Source organism: Pecten maximus, chromosome 19 (genome assembly GCF_902652985.1).
Source record: "Pecten maximus chromosome 19, xPecMax1.1, whole genome shotgun sequence".
Classification (NCBI taxonomy): Eukaryota; Metazoa; Mollusca; class Bivalvia; order Pectinida; family Pectinidae; genus Pecten; species Pecten maximus.
In genome coordinates this window covers 1,692,220-1,709,892 of record NC_047033.1, presented here as the reverse complement: position 1 = coordinate 1,709,892, position 17,673 = coordinate 1,692,220, and the positions used below count along the sequence as shown (strand labels likewise).

Below are 17,673 nucleotides of genomic sequence, written 5' to 3'. Positions count from 1 at the left end.
GCGTTTTTGCACATATTTTATTATTAATGTGTTATTTGTACATATTTTATTACTAATATTATATTTGTACATATCTTATTACTAATATTATATTTGTACATATTTTATTACAAATATTATATTTGTACAGATTGTATTACTAATATCATATTTGCACATATTTTATTACAAATATTATATTTGTACATATTTTTTACTAATATTATATTTGTACAGATTTTATTACTAATATCATATTTGTACATATTTTATTACTAATATTATATTTGTTCATATTTTACTGCTTATATCCTTCTAATAAAGCTCTCCGTCACTGTGGAGACATCCCCACCGGCTACTGTTCTGGAGTGTACACCCTTCACCCGACTGGCCACAGTAAAGTCGATGTGTTTTGTGATATGGATACTGCTGGTGGACCATGGACGGTAAGTCGTCTGCAAAAAATCACAGGCGCTTGCAAAATGTTATTTTCATTTTTTTTTTTTTTTTTTTACAGTGGTATGTGTAATCTGTTAAGCTGAAGCTTGTACTTAACAGATTACACATACCACTGTCATATCAAACAAAAATTGAAAGTCATATTTTCTATGCAAGCGCCTGCGCAACAAATAATAAATATGGACAAAATGTCAGTTTAGCTAGTTACAGATTTACTGTCTGATAACCTCGTCTATTTTTAGAAACATAAACGCTGTAAAATTGTCCAAGAATTGTCCGTATTTGTAACAGTAGCATTTCGACTTTTAATGCTAAAGTAAACAACACATGTTTCGAGAATTGCAGGCAGGTATATATGTCAATCATCTTGAACACTTAAGGCCAACAACATGATCTGTAGTCAGACGTGTTTGTAGATACACCTGTTGGTGTTTCCAACTACAGAATTGACCTAGATTTAAACCCCCATTAGTTACCCCGGGGGAGCTGTAGTTTGATACAACACATTTTCAACCTACGACTTACCCCGGGGAATTGTAGTTTGGTACAACTCTATACACCCCACTAGTTACCCCGGGGAATTGTAGTTTGGTACAACTCTATACACCCCACTAGTTACCCCGGGGAATTGTAGTTTGGTACAACTCTATACACCCCACTAGTTACCCCGGGGAATTGTAGTTTGGTACAACTCTATACACCCCACTAGTTACCCCGGGGGAGCTCTAGTTTGGTACAACTCTATACACCCCACTAGTTACCCCGGGGGAGTTCTAGTTTGGTACAACTCTTTACACCCCACTAGTTACCCCGGGGGAGCTCTAGTTTGGTACAACACTTTACACCCCACTAGTTACCCCGGGGAGCTCTAGTTTGGTACAACTCTATACACCCCACTAGTTACCCCGGGGGATCTGTAGTGTAATACAACTCTTTACACCCCACTACTTACCCCGGGGAGCTGTAGTTTTCTGGACCCGTTTGACTGATAAGCAAACCTATTCAGCATGCTGTTCGGCACCATTAACTGTGGGATACTGTCTATATAGAACGTACACCTTGAAGATCGTGTAGAGATAACTTTCTGTCCTCGCCAATATAATGAATATTTTATAGAACTGGAACGTTTTATTTACAGGACTGAAATGATTATATAAATATTGAATGTATAAACATTTGACATCCTCTCTACAGCTTAGGTCGTTTTGGTTTATATTTTGATCCTTTATGGCAGTGCAAGAACTATGTTTATAAAGCTTAAACAACGTATTAAAAAAAAATTCAAACTAGAAAAAAATGGTAAAGGTAGAATTCTAAAAAGACAGCATTAATAAGGAACTGGTAACTAAACTCATATACTATAGTACAGGTATTTCACAAGGCATATCCTATAGTACAGGTATTCCACAAGGCATATCCTATAGAACAGGTATTTCACAAGGCATATTCTATAGTACAGGTATGTCACAAGGCATATCCTATAGTACAGGTATTTCACAAGGCATATCCCATAGAACAGGTATTTCACAAGGCATATCTTATAGTACAGGTATTTCACAAGGCATATCCCATAGAACAGGTATTTAACAAAGCATATCTTATAGTACAGGTATTTCACAAGGCATATATGATAGTACAGGTATTTCACAAGGCATATCCTATAGTACAGGTATTTCTCACAAGGCATATCCTATAGTACAGGTATTCCACAAGGCATATCCTATAGTACAAGTATTTCACAAGGCATATCTTATAGTTCAGGTAATTCACAAGGCATATCCTATAGTACAGGTATTTCACAAGGCATTTCCTATAGTACAGGTATTTCAAAAGGCATATCTTATAGTACATGTATTTCACAAGGCATATCCTATAGTACAGGTATTTCACAAGTCATATCTTATAGTACAAGTATTTCACAAGGCATATCCTATAGTACAGGTTTTTGCACAAGGCATATCCTATAGTACAGATATGTCACAAGGCATATCCTATAGTACAGGTTTTTGCACAAGGCATATCCTATAGTACAGGTATGTCACAAGGCATATATCCTATAGTACATGTATTTCACAAGGCATTTCCTATAGTACAGGTATTTCAAAAGGCATATCTGATAGTACAGGTATTTCACAAGGCATATCCTATAGTACAGGTATTTCACAAGGCATATCCTATAGTACAGGTATTTCACAAGGCATATCTTATAGTACAAGTATTTCACAAGGCATATCCTATAGTACAGGTATTTCTCACAAGGCATATCCTATAGTACAGGTATTCCACAAGGCATATCCTATAGTACAAGTATTTCACAAGGCATATCTTATAGTTCAGGTAATTAACAAGGCATATCCTATAGTACAGGTATTTCACAAGGCATTTCCTATAGTACAGGTATTTCAAAAGGCATATCTTATAGTACAGGTATTTCACAAGGCATATCCTATAGTACAGGTATTTCACAAGGCATATCTTATAGTACAGGTATTTCACAAGGCATATCCTATAGTACAGGTTTTCGCACAAGGCATATCCTATAGTACAGGTATGTCACAAGGCACATCCTATAGTACAGGTTTTTGCACAAGGCATATCCTATAGTACAGGTATTTCACAAGGCCTATCCTATAGTACAAGTATTTCACAAGGCATATCCTACAGTACAGGTATTTCACAGGGCATATCCTATAGTACAGGTATTTCACAAGGCATATCATATAGTACAAGTATTTCACAAGGCATATCCTACAGTACAGGTATTTCACAAGGCCTATCCTATAGTACAAGTATTTCACAAGGAATATCCTATAGTACAGGTATTTCACAGGGCATATCCTATAGTACAAGTATTTCACAAGGCATATCTGATAGTACAGGTATTTTACAAGCCATATCAGATAGTACAGGTATTTCACAAGGCCTATCCTATAGTACAAGTATTTCACAAGGAATATCCTATAGTACAGGTATTTCACAAGGCATATCCTATAGTACAGGTATTTCACAAGGCATATCTGATAGTACAAGTATTCCACAAGGTATATCTGATAGTACAGGTATTTCACAAGGCATATCCTATAGAACAGGTATTTCACAAGGCATATCCTATAGTACAGGTATTTCACAAGGAATATCCTATAGTACAGCTATTTCACAAGGCATATCTTATAGTACAGGTATTTCACAAGGCATATCCTATAGAACAGGTATTTCACAAGGCATATCTTATAGTACAGGTATTTCACAAGGCATATCCTATAGAACAGGTATTTCACAAGGCATATCCTATAGTACAGGTATTTCACAAGGCATATCCTATAGTACAGCTATTTCACAAGGCATATCTTATAGTACAGGTATTTCACAAGGCATCTCTTATAGTACAAGTATTTCACAAGGCATATCCTATAGTACAGGTTTTTGCACAAGGCATATCCTATAGTACAGGTATGTCACAAGGCATATCCTATAGTACAGGTTTTTGCACAAGGCATATCCTATAGTACAGGTATGTCACCAGGCATATCCTATAGTACAGGTATTTCACAAGGCATATCTGATAGTACAGGTATTTCACAAGGCATATCCTATAGTACAGATATTTCACAAGGCATATCCATTAGTACAGGTATTTCACAAGCCATATCAGATAGTACAGGTATTTCACAAGGCATATCCTATAGTACATGTATTTCACAAGGCATATCCTATAGTACGGGTATTTCACAAAGCATATCTGATAGTACATGTATTTCACAAGGCATATCCTATAGTACAGGTATTTCACAAGGCATATCTGATAGTACAAGTATTTTACAAGGCATATCCTATAGTACAGGTTTTTGCACAAGGCATATCCTATAGTACAGGTATGTCACAAGGCATATCCTATAGTACAGGTTTTTGCACAAGGCATATCCTATAGTACAGGTATGTCACAAGGCATATATCCTATAGTACATGTATTTCACAAGGCATATCCTATAGTACGGGTATTTCACAAGGCATATCTGATAGTACAGGTATTTCACAAGGCATATCCTATAGTACAGGTATTTCACAAGGCATATCCTATAGTACAGGTATTTCACAAGCCATATCCTATAGTACAAGTATTTCACAAGGCATATCCTATAGTACAGGTATTTCACAAGGTATATCTGATAGTACAGGTATTTCACAAGGCATATCCTATAGTACAAGTATTTCACAAGGCATTTCCTATAGTACAGGTATTTCAAAAGGCATTTCCTATAGTACAGGTATTTCACAAGGCATATCCTATAGTACGGGTATTTCACAAGGCATATCTGATAGTACAGGTATTTCACAAGGCATATCCTATAGTACAGGTATTTCACAAGGCATATCCTATAGTACAGGTATTTTACAAGCCATATCCTATAGTACAAGTATTTCACAAGGCATATCTTATAGTACAAGTATTTCACAAGGCATATCCTATAGTACAGGTATTTCTCACAAGGCATATCCTATAGTACAGGTATTCCACAAGGCATATCCTATAGTACAAGTATTTCACAAGGCATATCTTATAGTTCAGGTAATTAACAAGGCATATCCTATAGTACAGGTATTTCACAAGGCATTTCCTATAGTACAGGTATTTCAAAAGGCATATCTTATAGTACAGGTATTTCACAAGGCATATCCTATAGTACAGGTATTTCACAAGGCCTATCTTATAGTACAGGTATTTCACAAGTCATATCTTATAGTACAAGTATTTCACAAGGCATATCCTATAGTACAGGTTTTTGCACAAGGCATATCCTATAGTACAGGTATGTCACAAGGCATATCCTATAGTACAGGTTTTTGCATAAGGCATATCCTATAGTACAGGTATTTTACAAGCCATATCAGATAGTACAGGTATTTCACAAGGCATATCCTATAGTACATGTATTTCACAAGGCATATCCTATAGTACAGGTATTTCACAAGGCATATCCTATAGTACAAGTATTTCACAAGGCATATCTTATAGTACAAGTATTTCACAAGGCTTATTATATAGTACAAGTATTTCACAAGGCATATCCTATAGAACATGTATTTCACAAGGCATATCCTATAGTACAGGTATTTCACAAGGCATATCCTATAGTACAGGTATTTCACAAGGCATATCCTATAGTACAAGTATTTCACAAGGCATATCCTATAGTACAGGTATTTCACAAGGCATATCCTATAGTACAGGTATTTCACAAGGCATATCCTATAGTACAAGTATTTCACAAGGCATATCTGATAGTTCAGGTAATTCACAAGGCATATCCTATAGTACAGGTATTTCACAAGGCATATCTTATAGAACAGGTATTTCAAAAGGCATATCTTATAGTACAGGTATTTCACAAGGCATATCATATAGTACAGCTATTTCACAAGGCATATCTTACAGTACAGGTATTTCACAAGTCATATCTTATAGTACAAGTATTTCACAAGGCATATCCTATAGTACAGGTTTTTGCACAAGGCATATCCTATAGTACAGGTATGACACAAGGCATATCCTATAGTACAGCTATTTCACAAGGCATATCCTATAGTACAGCTATTTCACAAGGCATATTCTATAGTACAAGTATTTCACAAGGCATATCCTATAGTACAAGTATTTCACAATGCATATCCTATAGTACAGGTATTTCACAAGGCATATCCTATAGTACAAGTATTTCACAAGGCATATCTTATAGTTCAGGTAATTCACAAGGCATCTCCTATAGTACAGGTATTTCACAAGGCATTTCCTATAGTACAGGTATTTCACAAGGCATATCCTATAGTACAGCTATTTCACAAGGCATATCTTATAGTACAGGTATTTCACAAGGCATCTCTTATAGTACAAGTATTTCACAAGGCATATCCTATAGTACAGGTTTTTGCACAAGGCATATCCTATAGTACAGGTATGTCACAAGGCATATCCTATAGTACAGGTTTTTGCACAAGGCATATCCTATAGTACAGGTATGTCACAAGGCATATCCTATAGTACAGGTATTTCACAAGGCATATCTGATAGTACAGGTATTTCACAAGGCATATCCTATAGTACAGGTATTTCACAAGGCATATCTGATAGTACAGGTATTTCACAAGGCATATCCTATAGTACAGGTATGTCACAAGGCATATCCTATAGTACATGTATTTCACAAGGCATATCTTATAGAACATGTATTTCACAAGGCATATCCTGTAGTACGGGTATTTCACAAAGCATATCTGATAGTACATGTATTTCACAAGGCATATCCTATAGTACAGGTATTTCACAAGGCATATCTGATAGTACAAGTATTTTACAAGGCATATCCTATAGTACAGGTTTTTGCACAAGGCATATCCTATAGTACAGGTATGTCACAAGGCATATCCTATAGTACAGGTTTTTGCACAAGGCATATCCTATAGTACAGGTATGTCACAAGGCATATATCCTATAGTACATGTATTTCACAAGGCATATCCTATAGTACGGGTATTTCACAAGGCATATCTGATAGTACAGGTATTTCACAAGGCATATCCTATAGTACAGGTATTTCACAAGGCATAGTCTATAGTACATGTATTTCAAAAGGCATTTCCTATAGTACAGGTATTTCACAAGGCATAGTCTATAGTACAAGTATTTCACAAGGCATATCCTATAGAACATGTATTTCACAAGGCATATCCTATAGTACAGGTATTTAACAAAGCATATCTTATAGTACAGGTATTTCACAAGGCATATCCTATAGAACATGTATTTCACAAGGCATATCTTATAGTACAGGTATTTCACAAGTCATATCCTATAGTACAAGTATTTCACAAGGCATTTCCTATAGTACAGGTATTTCACAAGGCATATCTTATAGTACAGGTATTTCACAAGTCATATCCTATAGTACAAGTATTTCACAAGGCATATCTGATAGTACAGGTATTTCACAAGGCATATCCTATAGTACAGGTATGTCACAAGGCATATCCTATAGTACAGGTTTTTGCACAAGGCATATCCTATAGTACAGGTATGTCACAAAGCATATCTTATAGTACAGGTATTTCACAAGGCATATTCCATAGTACAGGTATTTCACAAGGCATATCTGATAGTACAGGTATTTCACAAGGCATATCCTATAGTACAGGTATTTCACAAGGCATATCTTATAGTACAGGTAATTCACAAGGCATATCCTATAGTACAGGTATTGCACAAGGCATATATGATAGTACAGGTATTTCACAAGGCATATCTGATAGTACAGGTATTTCCCAAGCAGTATTTCAAATGTAAGCCATAGAGAAATTGTATGAAATAATCTCATAGAGGGGTTGTTAAAAAGGGAGTCGTGGTGTGCAAACAACTTTCTTTCAATTTCGATTATAACGAAGTGAACCGAAGCAGCAGAATTTACCGGAAACTATGACGGCACACATAGCCGTTGATCACCGGCATGACAAGAATCTAACTCTGCCGAGACCAAATCACAATTGACATTCAACAATGAAGGCAGAATTTCATCATACTGTGACTGGGGCGGTGTTAAACTACCGTTTCCATATATGGAATTATAAGTAGGAATTATGTTACCATTTTATGTAACGTTCTTAAACATTTATGTACAACAATAAATATTTCTACAAATATCTACTTGTTTTATTTTCTAGATTTTCGCTAGACGATACGATGGCTCAGTGGACTTTTTCAGAACGTGGAAAGGTTACAGGAACGGCTTTGGATATTTGTTAGGAGAGTTCTGGCTAGGTATGCTGTATCATACTGTCACTTCATTTAGATTTAAAATGTATAGAGGATATCTAACAGTGTCTTAAGACACTGTAAGATATTCTGTTTATTACATTTTTTATCAACGAAAAACCTACCCCGTATGCTAACATAATTGTCGGGCTTTCTGATTGGTCAATTATTTTGGTATTTTCTAATCATTAATTTGATTGGTCAAATCAGCAAAAGTGATATTTTTCACAATATGATGAAAAATATCACTTTTATAGAATGAATTATTTATATTTCACTGGTAAAAATGTAAATAAAAAACAACAATTGCGAAACAAATTAGTATACTACGACGATGTATGCATAAACAAGAACAAAACTTGTACATTTCCGAAATCCATCGGTTTCACTTACAGAAGCAGTGTTTCAGTGTGGTACACATAACATGGTAATAAGATACTCGGAATGTGGATGAATGAGTAAGGGGATACGAAACGGCTAGGAAATCAGCGCTCACAGGGGGTGGGGGTGGTAACTCTTACGAACTGAACGTAGACGTCACGTTCGATTGGAGGTTTCTTAATCGGCTAGTAGGGCGCTATGAAAACTTATAGAAAAGCATACTTCTATAAGAGGAATGTCCCATGTCAGAGACCGTGAGACATAGCAGAGTAGTTATCCTCGGTCAAAGAGAACGTTAGTGACGGTCGAGTAAGTATGATGATAAATGGGTTCGTGTCCGATTTTTAAGATTAAGAAACATGACAGACCGCGGTTTCAATTGAATTCTACCATACCTGGCTATGAAGGATCACCTGTGGGGTCGAGAAAAGACACATACACGCACGCACACTCTCTCCTCACACTCACACTCCCACACACACGCACACAGCCACACACACCCACATGCACTCAGTACTATGACTATTACCTATCTGTTTTCTTTTCACAGGATTTGAGAATCTTAGGCTCCTGCTAGCTCAGGATATGCTACTTCGGATCGAAATGGAAGGATGGACCACAGGCTTAAAGTATGCCGAGTACAGCACGTTCTACATATCTGACGAGGCATCCAAGTACGCGTTGACCATTGGTGGTTTTAGCTCTCCAGACGGACTGTGTAAGTTTCCGGGCTCCATCTGGTTGGTTTGTCTAATCAGACAACATCCAATCAAGACATACTCGTTTTTATTTGTATATCCATGCTTCGGTACATCAGTATTGTGTCCCTATGTACTAGTACATTGCATCTCATCTAAAATCATTACTTTCACTCTAATAACTATATAACCTTTGACCTTTACTGTTTTGGTCAACTTAGGTACAAAGGTCGTATCATGAATGTCTTTGTCTTTCTGGGTTACAAAGCAAAGGTTCCGTTCCTATGTATAGACAATCATTGATATTAATCTAGAAATGCTGCATTCAAAGTTCAGAACGAGATCGTCGACTATTGCTAAGTTTCCCTCACGTGCATGACAGATAACCTGACGTGAGCCCTAAGTCGGTTACTAAGCAGAGTAAACTGTTTTGTTTTTCGCCTCGAGAGGCTGCGATCTTACGTGATGGAGACACTTTAAAAGCGTGATTCGGTGGACGACAACCCCAGAACAATGGTTGTTGTAGGAACCAAGTAATTTTAACTTTAAAAAGGTTAGACTGTCCGATCCATTATGTGTAGGGAAGTCTAAGTTTCGTTATATCAGGCAGACGGGGCAGGCGACGTGTCTATAACTGGACGAAATCCAACAACTTTAGTTTTACTTTATTTAGATCATTTCCTTCTCTCATTTATCATAATTATTGTAGAATCGGAATATAAAAGCAGAGCAGTCCCAAATAAAGTATTTTATTCGAGTAAGTTGACGGTTAAGACTGTAAGGACAATTTTCTGAAATTTAACCGGATGTTGTGTTCAGAGTGTGTTTGTATTCCTTCCTTTTCGCTCGCTCAACGTTTAAGACAGGAACTAAGCAATGTCATCTGAGTCATTAGGAAAACATTGAAGTAGTAAGAAAATGCATACTTATTTTTAACGGTTACATAATTATGTAAATGTCCTACATTTCAATTTCCAATTTTGCTTGGGATTCCAAGCCTCCGAAATATACAGATGGAAAACTCACATTAGTGTACATCAACAAAAATGTCAATTCTAGAAAGTAAATAATAAACAAAAGAAAACTGTCCCTTATGTTTCAGTATACATTGTAGGATAAAGATTCAAAAATATTTTCTTGTTACAGTTGACGCCTTGAAATATCACAACAACAGATGTTTCACCACCTTTGACAATGTTAACAGCGGCTTCAGTCGTGACTGTACTACTGACGCACATGGAGCATGGTGGTACGGCGCATGTCTAGATTCCAACCTGTTTGGTATGTACAAACAAGAGGACGATTACAACGCCATGGTATGGGAGTACTTCTACAGCACTGATACCAGATACACAGCTGTTAGGACAGTGGTAATGATGCTTCGTAAAGCATAGACTATTAGTGTCGGGGATCTAGTTTGTACTAGACATACAACACAACAGACCCTGTATCGGGCACCTGTTCATCAAAGTCAGAAGCTCTGTTGATTCTCAAAGTCGTTTAAGATCAAATCTACCCCAATATAACTCTTCTACGATTAGTGAATCATTTTCGGCGTACCGCTGGATTTTTCGTTTCTATGTCCTCTGTATTAGGACGACACAATGGTACATTAGCGGTACCTCATACAAATCTGCGTCTAACCAGAGCTGATTTGGTGACAACGTAACCCCTTTTTTTCAAATAAGATCATGACGTCACCCATAGAACTTTACCACGGTCTTCATCAATCTGTATATCTCAAAACGTTGTCTTGTCAACAAAAAATGAATGGAATAGTAGCTAGTTATCGGAGATATTCGAAAGAATATTGGTCGGTCATCCAGATGAAAGCTCTAGTTCTACCTATTGTTTGCCCGTTGTTAGTATAATGTGACCGATATGTCTTTCCATTGTCATCGACATTCAGTATACGTCGGTATACTTCGTTTTACTTCGTTTTACTTCGTTATACTTAAGGGATAGAAACACGAACGTAACGCGGCCTCCCAAAACACAGACACTCATCAAACGCATGTATGTCATACACAGGGGAGGTTGTCCTTATATGGCAATAGCTGTCGATGTATCTCATACACAGGGGAGGTTGTCCTTATATGACAATAGCTGTCGATGACACACAGGGGAGGTTGTCCTTATATGGCAATAGCTGTCGATGTATCTCATATACAGGGGAGGTTGTCCGTACATGACAATAGCTGTCGATGTATCTCATACACAGGGGAGGTTGTCCTTATATTACAATAGCTGTAGATGTATGTCATACACAGGGGAGGTCGTCCTTATATGACAATAGCTGTCGATGTATCTCATACACAGGGGAGGTCGTCCTTATATGACAATAGCTGTAGATGTATGTCACACACAGGGGAGGTCGTCCTTATATGACAATAGCTGTAGATGTATGTCATACACAGGGGAGGTCGTCCTTATATAACAATAGCTGTCGATAGTACGTTAAGTAAGACAAAACCAACCTAAACTCCTCTGACTCTGTCCCACTTGTTTAACCCATGCAGAAAACATTACCATAAAAACCCGTGAAATTTGCGCACCAGTGTAGTTTGAGCAGGTACTTTTTGGGGCTGAAAATGCTGGGGGAAAAGCTTATATCGTATTAAAAACGATGTCCTGAAGTCGATGTATGAAAATGACACTACCACAGATAAGCACAAAATTTTGTTCAAATCATTCTACTAAATACTTGATGAAGTAAATAATTTTGTCATTTTGTGTTTGTAATGGGGAAATAGCAAATTTGCGTCTTATTTTCTCTAAATAGTATCACTGTATCCCTGTACATCCCATAACAGGTGACCGCTTGTTCATAAAAAGGTGTGTCTGTGCCCTCCCTCTGTATGGAGACGCGAAAGTGATCTTAATGAGTCTTTATATTTCCTTTTTTTCGTAACGCTTCAAATCTTCGTTTTTTGCATTAGTAGTCAGGGCGTAATCGTAAATGAGTGGAATAGCAGATTATTATCAGAAATGAAACAATTCAGATGTTTATATCTCACTTCTATTTTCACTGATATGATTGGGTTAAACGTTACCACGTGACATACTATAGCTGAGACATTTTCCCGAAACTGCAGTACGAGGGCGACAACTCCGTGCCAAGCTCGCGGGCCATATTATGACGTCAATATGTCACTGTTCCCACTGACGACAAGTGGAACAGTACACTTGGTGGAGAACTTGAATCTACGATAAAGAAAATAAGGTCCAACAAGTGCTGCAGTAAAATTACCTGTCAATGGATTTACACTTTACATCACTGTCTGTGTGGTCAACTTCATTGTTAAATGTTAAAAAATATTGGTTTTTGAATTTTTCTTTATGTTTATTAAATAATAAAGAACATTTACATTTGTTCATTTTCGTTCTGTATAATAAATTAACTATGGCACTATGTGCCGGGACAAATGCAGTATTGTCTCCCTGGTCAGGGTTATTTCTCCATGAGGGTCCCTCTTCAAAGGGCCATATTTGCATTTTAACGTCATTGGTTATGGTTGATAAAATTTAGAAAAATAGCGATATTCTTCGATATATCATGTGATATGGGGTCGTGGATTTATGTGAAATTATCAATTTGTTGTTCAATAGGAACGGCGGGCAATATATGGTTACAATGAGGCCGCTTTTGTGGTGCAATCTGCCTTCCCCTTACCTGGTATTTATCTCAAAGGAGCCGATCTCTGTATAATCGGATTGTTTCCTAAAAGGAGTCCTGAATGAGGCGCAAATTACTCTGCGGCTGCCATCCAACATTGGGGACCTTAATATTCTTTGTTCCTGGCCTTTTCCCTGTGTTTGGTGTCTCTCCGAAACTCATTTCGTAAAGATAGGACTTTATAATTTAATATCTCTCTCTCGATCGATCGATCGAAACAACTAGGTATACCCCATCAACGATGTTTTGGTGGAGTGTACTATAATACCTGCATTAAGGTTATAGGATTTGTAGCTGTTGTCTCTATGGCATGGTCGATAGAGGCGAAAAAACAAGGGGAACTTATTTTCTTCGTAATGGTTCGTTTGACACTGCCTCATTCTTTGTCATTAGCTGAGCGTTCGCCCCTTTGAGTAGTCTTCTTCCTTGGCCGGGATATAACAATGTCTAAAAATGAAAGCTGCCACTCCTGATTATCACTCAGCATTTTGGGAGTATGACGACTGTTTCACCTGGTGACAGTATAATGTGACCGGGGAGAGTATGACGACTGTTTCGGCTGGTGTCAGTATGCGCGATAGTAACTGACTATGTTTAGAGACTCTGGTATGTCTCGGCCAGGGGACAGAATCCAAAACTTCCTCACAGGGTCGAACGCTCAAGTAAAGGCCATAGAACATAACCCAAAGCCTTCCTCCCACGGGCGAACTCTCAACTAAAGGTCAGGGGACAGAATCCAAAGCTTTCCTCATAGAGGTGAGCGCTCAACTAAAGAACAGGAGACATAACCCCGAGCTTACTCACATGGGCGAATTCCCAACTAAAGGCCTTAGGGCAGAACCCAAAGCTTCTTCACAGGGGCGAACTCCCAACTAAAGGCTTTGGGGCAGAACCCAAAGCTTCTGCACAGGGGCGAACACTCAGCTAAAGGCTAGGTGACAGCACCCAAAGTTTCATCACGGGGGCGAACGCTGAATTAAAGGCCAAATATAATGGTTCGTTTGACACTGCCTCATTCTTTGTCATTAGCTGAGCGTTCGCCCCTTTGAGTAGTCTTGTTCCTTGGCCGGGATATAACAATGTCTAAAAATGAAAGCTGCCACTCCTGATTATCACTCAGCATTTTGGGAGTATGACGACTGTTTCACCTGGTGACAGTATAATGTGACCGGGGAGAGTATGACGACTGTTTCGCCCGGTGTCAGTATGTGACCGGGGAGAATATGACGACTGTTTCGGCTGGTGTCAGTATAATGTGACCGGGGAGAGTATGACGACTGTTTCGCCCGGTGTCAGTATAATGTGACCGGGGAGAGTATGACGACTGTTTCGCCTGGTGACAGTATAATGTGACCGGGGAGAGTATGACGACTGTTTCGCCCGGTGTCAGTATAATGTGACCGGGGAGAGTATGACGACTGTTTCGCCTGGTGACAGTATAATGTGACCGGGGAGAGTATGACGACTGTTTCGCCCGGTGTCAGTATAATGTGACCGGGGAGAATATGACGACTGTTTCGCCCGGTGTCAGTATAATGTGACCGGGGAGAGTATGACGACTGTTTCGGCTGGTGTCAGTATGCGCGATAGTAACTGACTATGTTTAGAGACTCTGGTATGTCTCGGCCAGGGAACAGAACCCAAAACTTCCTCACAGGGTCGAACGCTCAAATAAAGGCCATAGAACATAACCCAAAGCCTTCCTCCCACGGGCGAACTCTCAACTAAAGGCCAGGGGACAGAACCCAAAACTTCCTCACATGGACGAACGCTCAAATAAAGGCCATAGAACATAACCCAAAGCCTTCCTCACACGGGCGAACTCTCAACTTAAGGTCAGGGGACAGAATCCAAAGCTTTCCTCATAGAGGTGAGCGCTCAACTAAAGAACAAGAGACATAACCCCGAGCTTACTCCTAGGGGCGAACGCTCAACTAAAGGTCAGGGGACAGAACCCAAAGCTTTCTCAAAGGGGCGAACGCTCAGCTAAAAGCCAGGGGCAGAACCCAAAGCTTCCTCACATGGGCGAACTCCCAACTAAAGGCCTTTGGGCAGAACCCAAGGCTTCTTCACAGGGGCGAACGCTCAGCTAAAGGCGAGGTGACAGCACCCAAAGTTTCCTCACAGGGGCGAACGCTGAATTAAAGGCCAAAAGTTGAAATTTCAAGAATTGTATATTGACAGCAGTGAACTCCATTAGATAATACTCGTTACTTATTATATTTACGTTGGTCAAAACTTATCAAATGGATAACTATATTTAAGTAAAAGGGACCACACCTCTCAGTCCAACCAGTCATAGGAACCGAATTCCTATTCTGAAAACACTGTAACTTTACACAACGACATAAATAAATGAAATAATATACATATGCATTGTAGATATTTTATTAATATTTTTATACATGAAGCCTTGTAAAGAATTGTATAAAATATCGACTAATTTAAGTTACGTATAACCATTCTCGTTGATTTTATACAAATAAATATACAGATGAAAGCATGCAGTCATCTAACATCACTTTTACTAAATCATCAACAATTGTAAAGTCTTGTAGTCTTTAATGCATTATTTAAAACAGTTAGTATAATGTCATCTTCATATTATTGATCAGGTGTATTAAGTTAATATGACATTCTGGGTTAAGTTTTAAGTTCCAACAAGGAAGTATGCTGGTATTTCACTGGGCTTACGACCGACTCCGAAGGATGGGTATTGGTCTTATTAGACTGTTAGTCGCCGTTTAAACCGTTCTCTATGCAGTCGACGTCTTATTTCGCTAATTAGTTATTCGCTTCGAGTTAATTTGTATCCACATAATATAAACGTATTTAACTTAGAGATAAAACATTGATATGTGTAAAAAGGTTTTCTTTAAACGTACTGAAATGAAACCACCAGTCAGCCACAGTACACAGTCACTTGTATGTTTTATTTAGAATTCAGACGTATACATATCGTACTGCCACAAATCACAGTCATTTGTATGTTTGATTTAGAATTTAGACGCAGCGTACTGCCACAAATCACAGTCACTTGTAAGTTTGATTTAGAATTTAGACGTATACATAGCGTACTGCCACAAATCACAGTCACTTGTATGTTTGATTTAGAATTTAGACGTAGCGTACTGTTTGACTTAGAATTTAGACGCAGCGTACTGCCACAGATCACAGTCACTTGTATGTTTGATTTAGAATTAAGACGTAGCGTACTGCCACAAATCACAGTCACTTGTATATTTGATTTAGAATTTAGACGCAGCGTACAGCTACAAATCACTGTCACTTGTATGTTTGATTTAGAATTTAGACGCAGCTTACAGCTACAAATCACAGTCACTTGTATGTTTTATTTAGAATTTAGACGTATACATAGCGTACTGCCACAAATCACTGTCACTTGTATGTTTTATTTAGAATTTAGACGTAGCGTACTGTTTGACTTAGAATTTAGACGCAACGTACTGCCACAGATCACAGTCACTTGTATATTTGATTTAGAATTTAGACGCAGCGTACAGCTACAAATCACTGTCACTTGTATGTTTGATTTAGAATTTAGACGCAGCTTACAGCTACAAATCACAGTCACTTGTATGTTTGATTTAGAATTAAGACGTAGCGTACAGCTACAAATCACAGTCACTTGTATGTTTGATTTAGAATTAAGACGTAGCGTACTGCCACAAAGCACAGTCAATTGTATGTATGACTTTAACGTAATGTACTCGTTGTCGTCAATAGTTATAGGATCGCTGTAGCCCAACATACTTCTTTCTCAAAGAAAGACAGGGTTCGACACTTAGGCAACATAAAACGATAACATGTTTCACGGAAAGGGCTTCATATAAGTTTGAAAACTTGTGCCCAATCCTCTTGTATATATTGATACAAATAAAATATGTTTAAATCAATGTTTCACGGAACTACAGTAACATATTATTCCGGAAAAGTGAGAAAAACAACAAAATAAAAAAGTTACGTAACACGTTTTTTCTCGCCGATTTAATTAGCGTGTTTATAAGTTACACGAATTAGAAAAGAAAAAAAACGTCCCTGTAGATACAAAAAAAAATGGACCTCGCATGCATTTGTGTGGTCCTTTAGAAAATGTATACTTCCGGTTTCATAATTTAAGTTCAGAAATTGAGTTTCTGTAAGCCGAATCCTGCTAAGCAAGATTATCTAATATATCTTTGTTCTGCTTACGGCGAATGTGATATTTATTTACCGTAAATGGTGTACACAAACAAGATAATAACAAAAGCAATCACCAACATGTAATCAGTTAAACGAACAAAAATAAAAACTCTACTAAGTATTAAAAAAATATAAACTTAACTATTCTACGAAACTAATAAAACAAAATATGCACAAAAACATCAAACTAAGACAGAAGCTAACAATTAATATGAACATGATTTTCTTTTGGCATTTTACGATTATAAGTATCATATGGGAGTTATTTCCCTTGTATTACCACATACTGGGAATGAATTGCGTGGATTTTTATAACATTCGAGATATATGAAAGCAGCTATAGGTGAGGTTTTTGTTTGGGTTTTTTTATGGTTATTCATTTTCCCCTTTGACCTACTTAAGTAGTAACTAAATATATCTATTGTATACATGTTTCTCACAGGAAATGAAAACTCCTGAGCCACTTTACGAAAAAC

At 37.7% G+C, this 17,673-nt stretch overlaps 1 protein-coding gene across 1 annotated transcript; it reads left to right on the top strand.

Annotated features, from left to right (window-relative positions):
- Positions 1-398: 398 nt before the first annotated feature.
- Positions 399-10,712, top strand: LOC117318033 (ficolin-2-like). The gene is made up of 4 exons (XM_033873033.1): positions 399-425; positions 8,149-8,245; positions 9,171-9,338; positions 10,465-10,712. Exons 1-4 carry the CDS (start codon positions 399-401, stop codon positions 10,710-10,712), a joined length of 540 nt encoding a protein of 179 aa, XP_033728924.1.
- Positions 10,713-17,673: the final 6,961 nt, after the last annotated feature.

Excerpts from the sequence above, each read along its gene's own strand:
- LOC117318033 (XM_033873033.1), top strand. The coding sequence starts at position 399 with ATGGATACTGCTGGTGGACCATGGACG. Across the intron at positions 426-8,148 it reads CTGCTGGTGGACCATGGACG|ATTTTCGCTAGACGATACGA; the intron begins GTAAGTCGTCTG and ends TTTATTTTCTAG. Across the intron at positions 8,246-9,170 it reads GTTAGGAGAGTTCTGGCTAG|GATTTGAGAATCTTAGGCTC; the intron begins GTATGCTGTATC and ends TTCTTTTCACAG.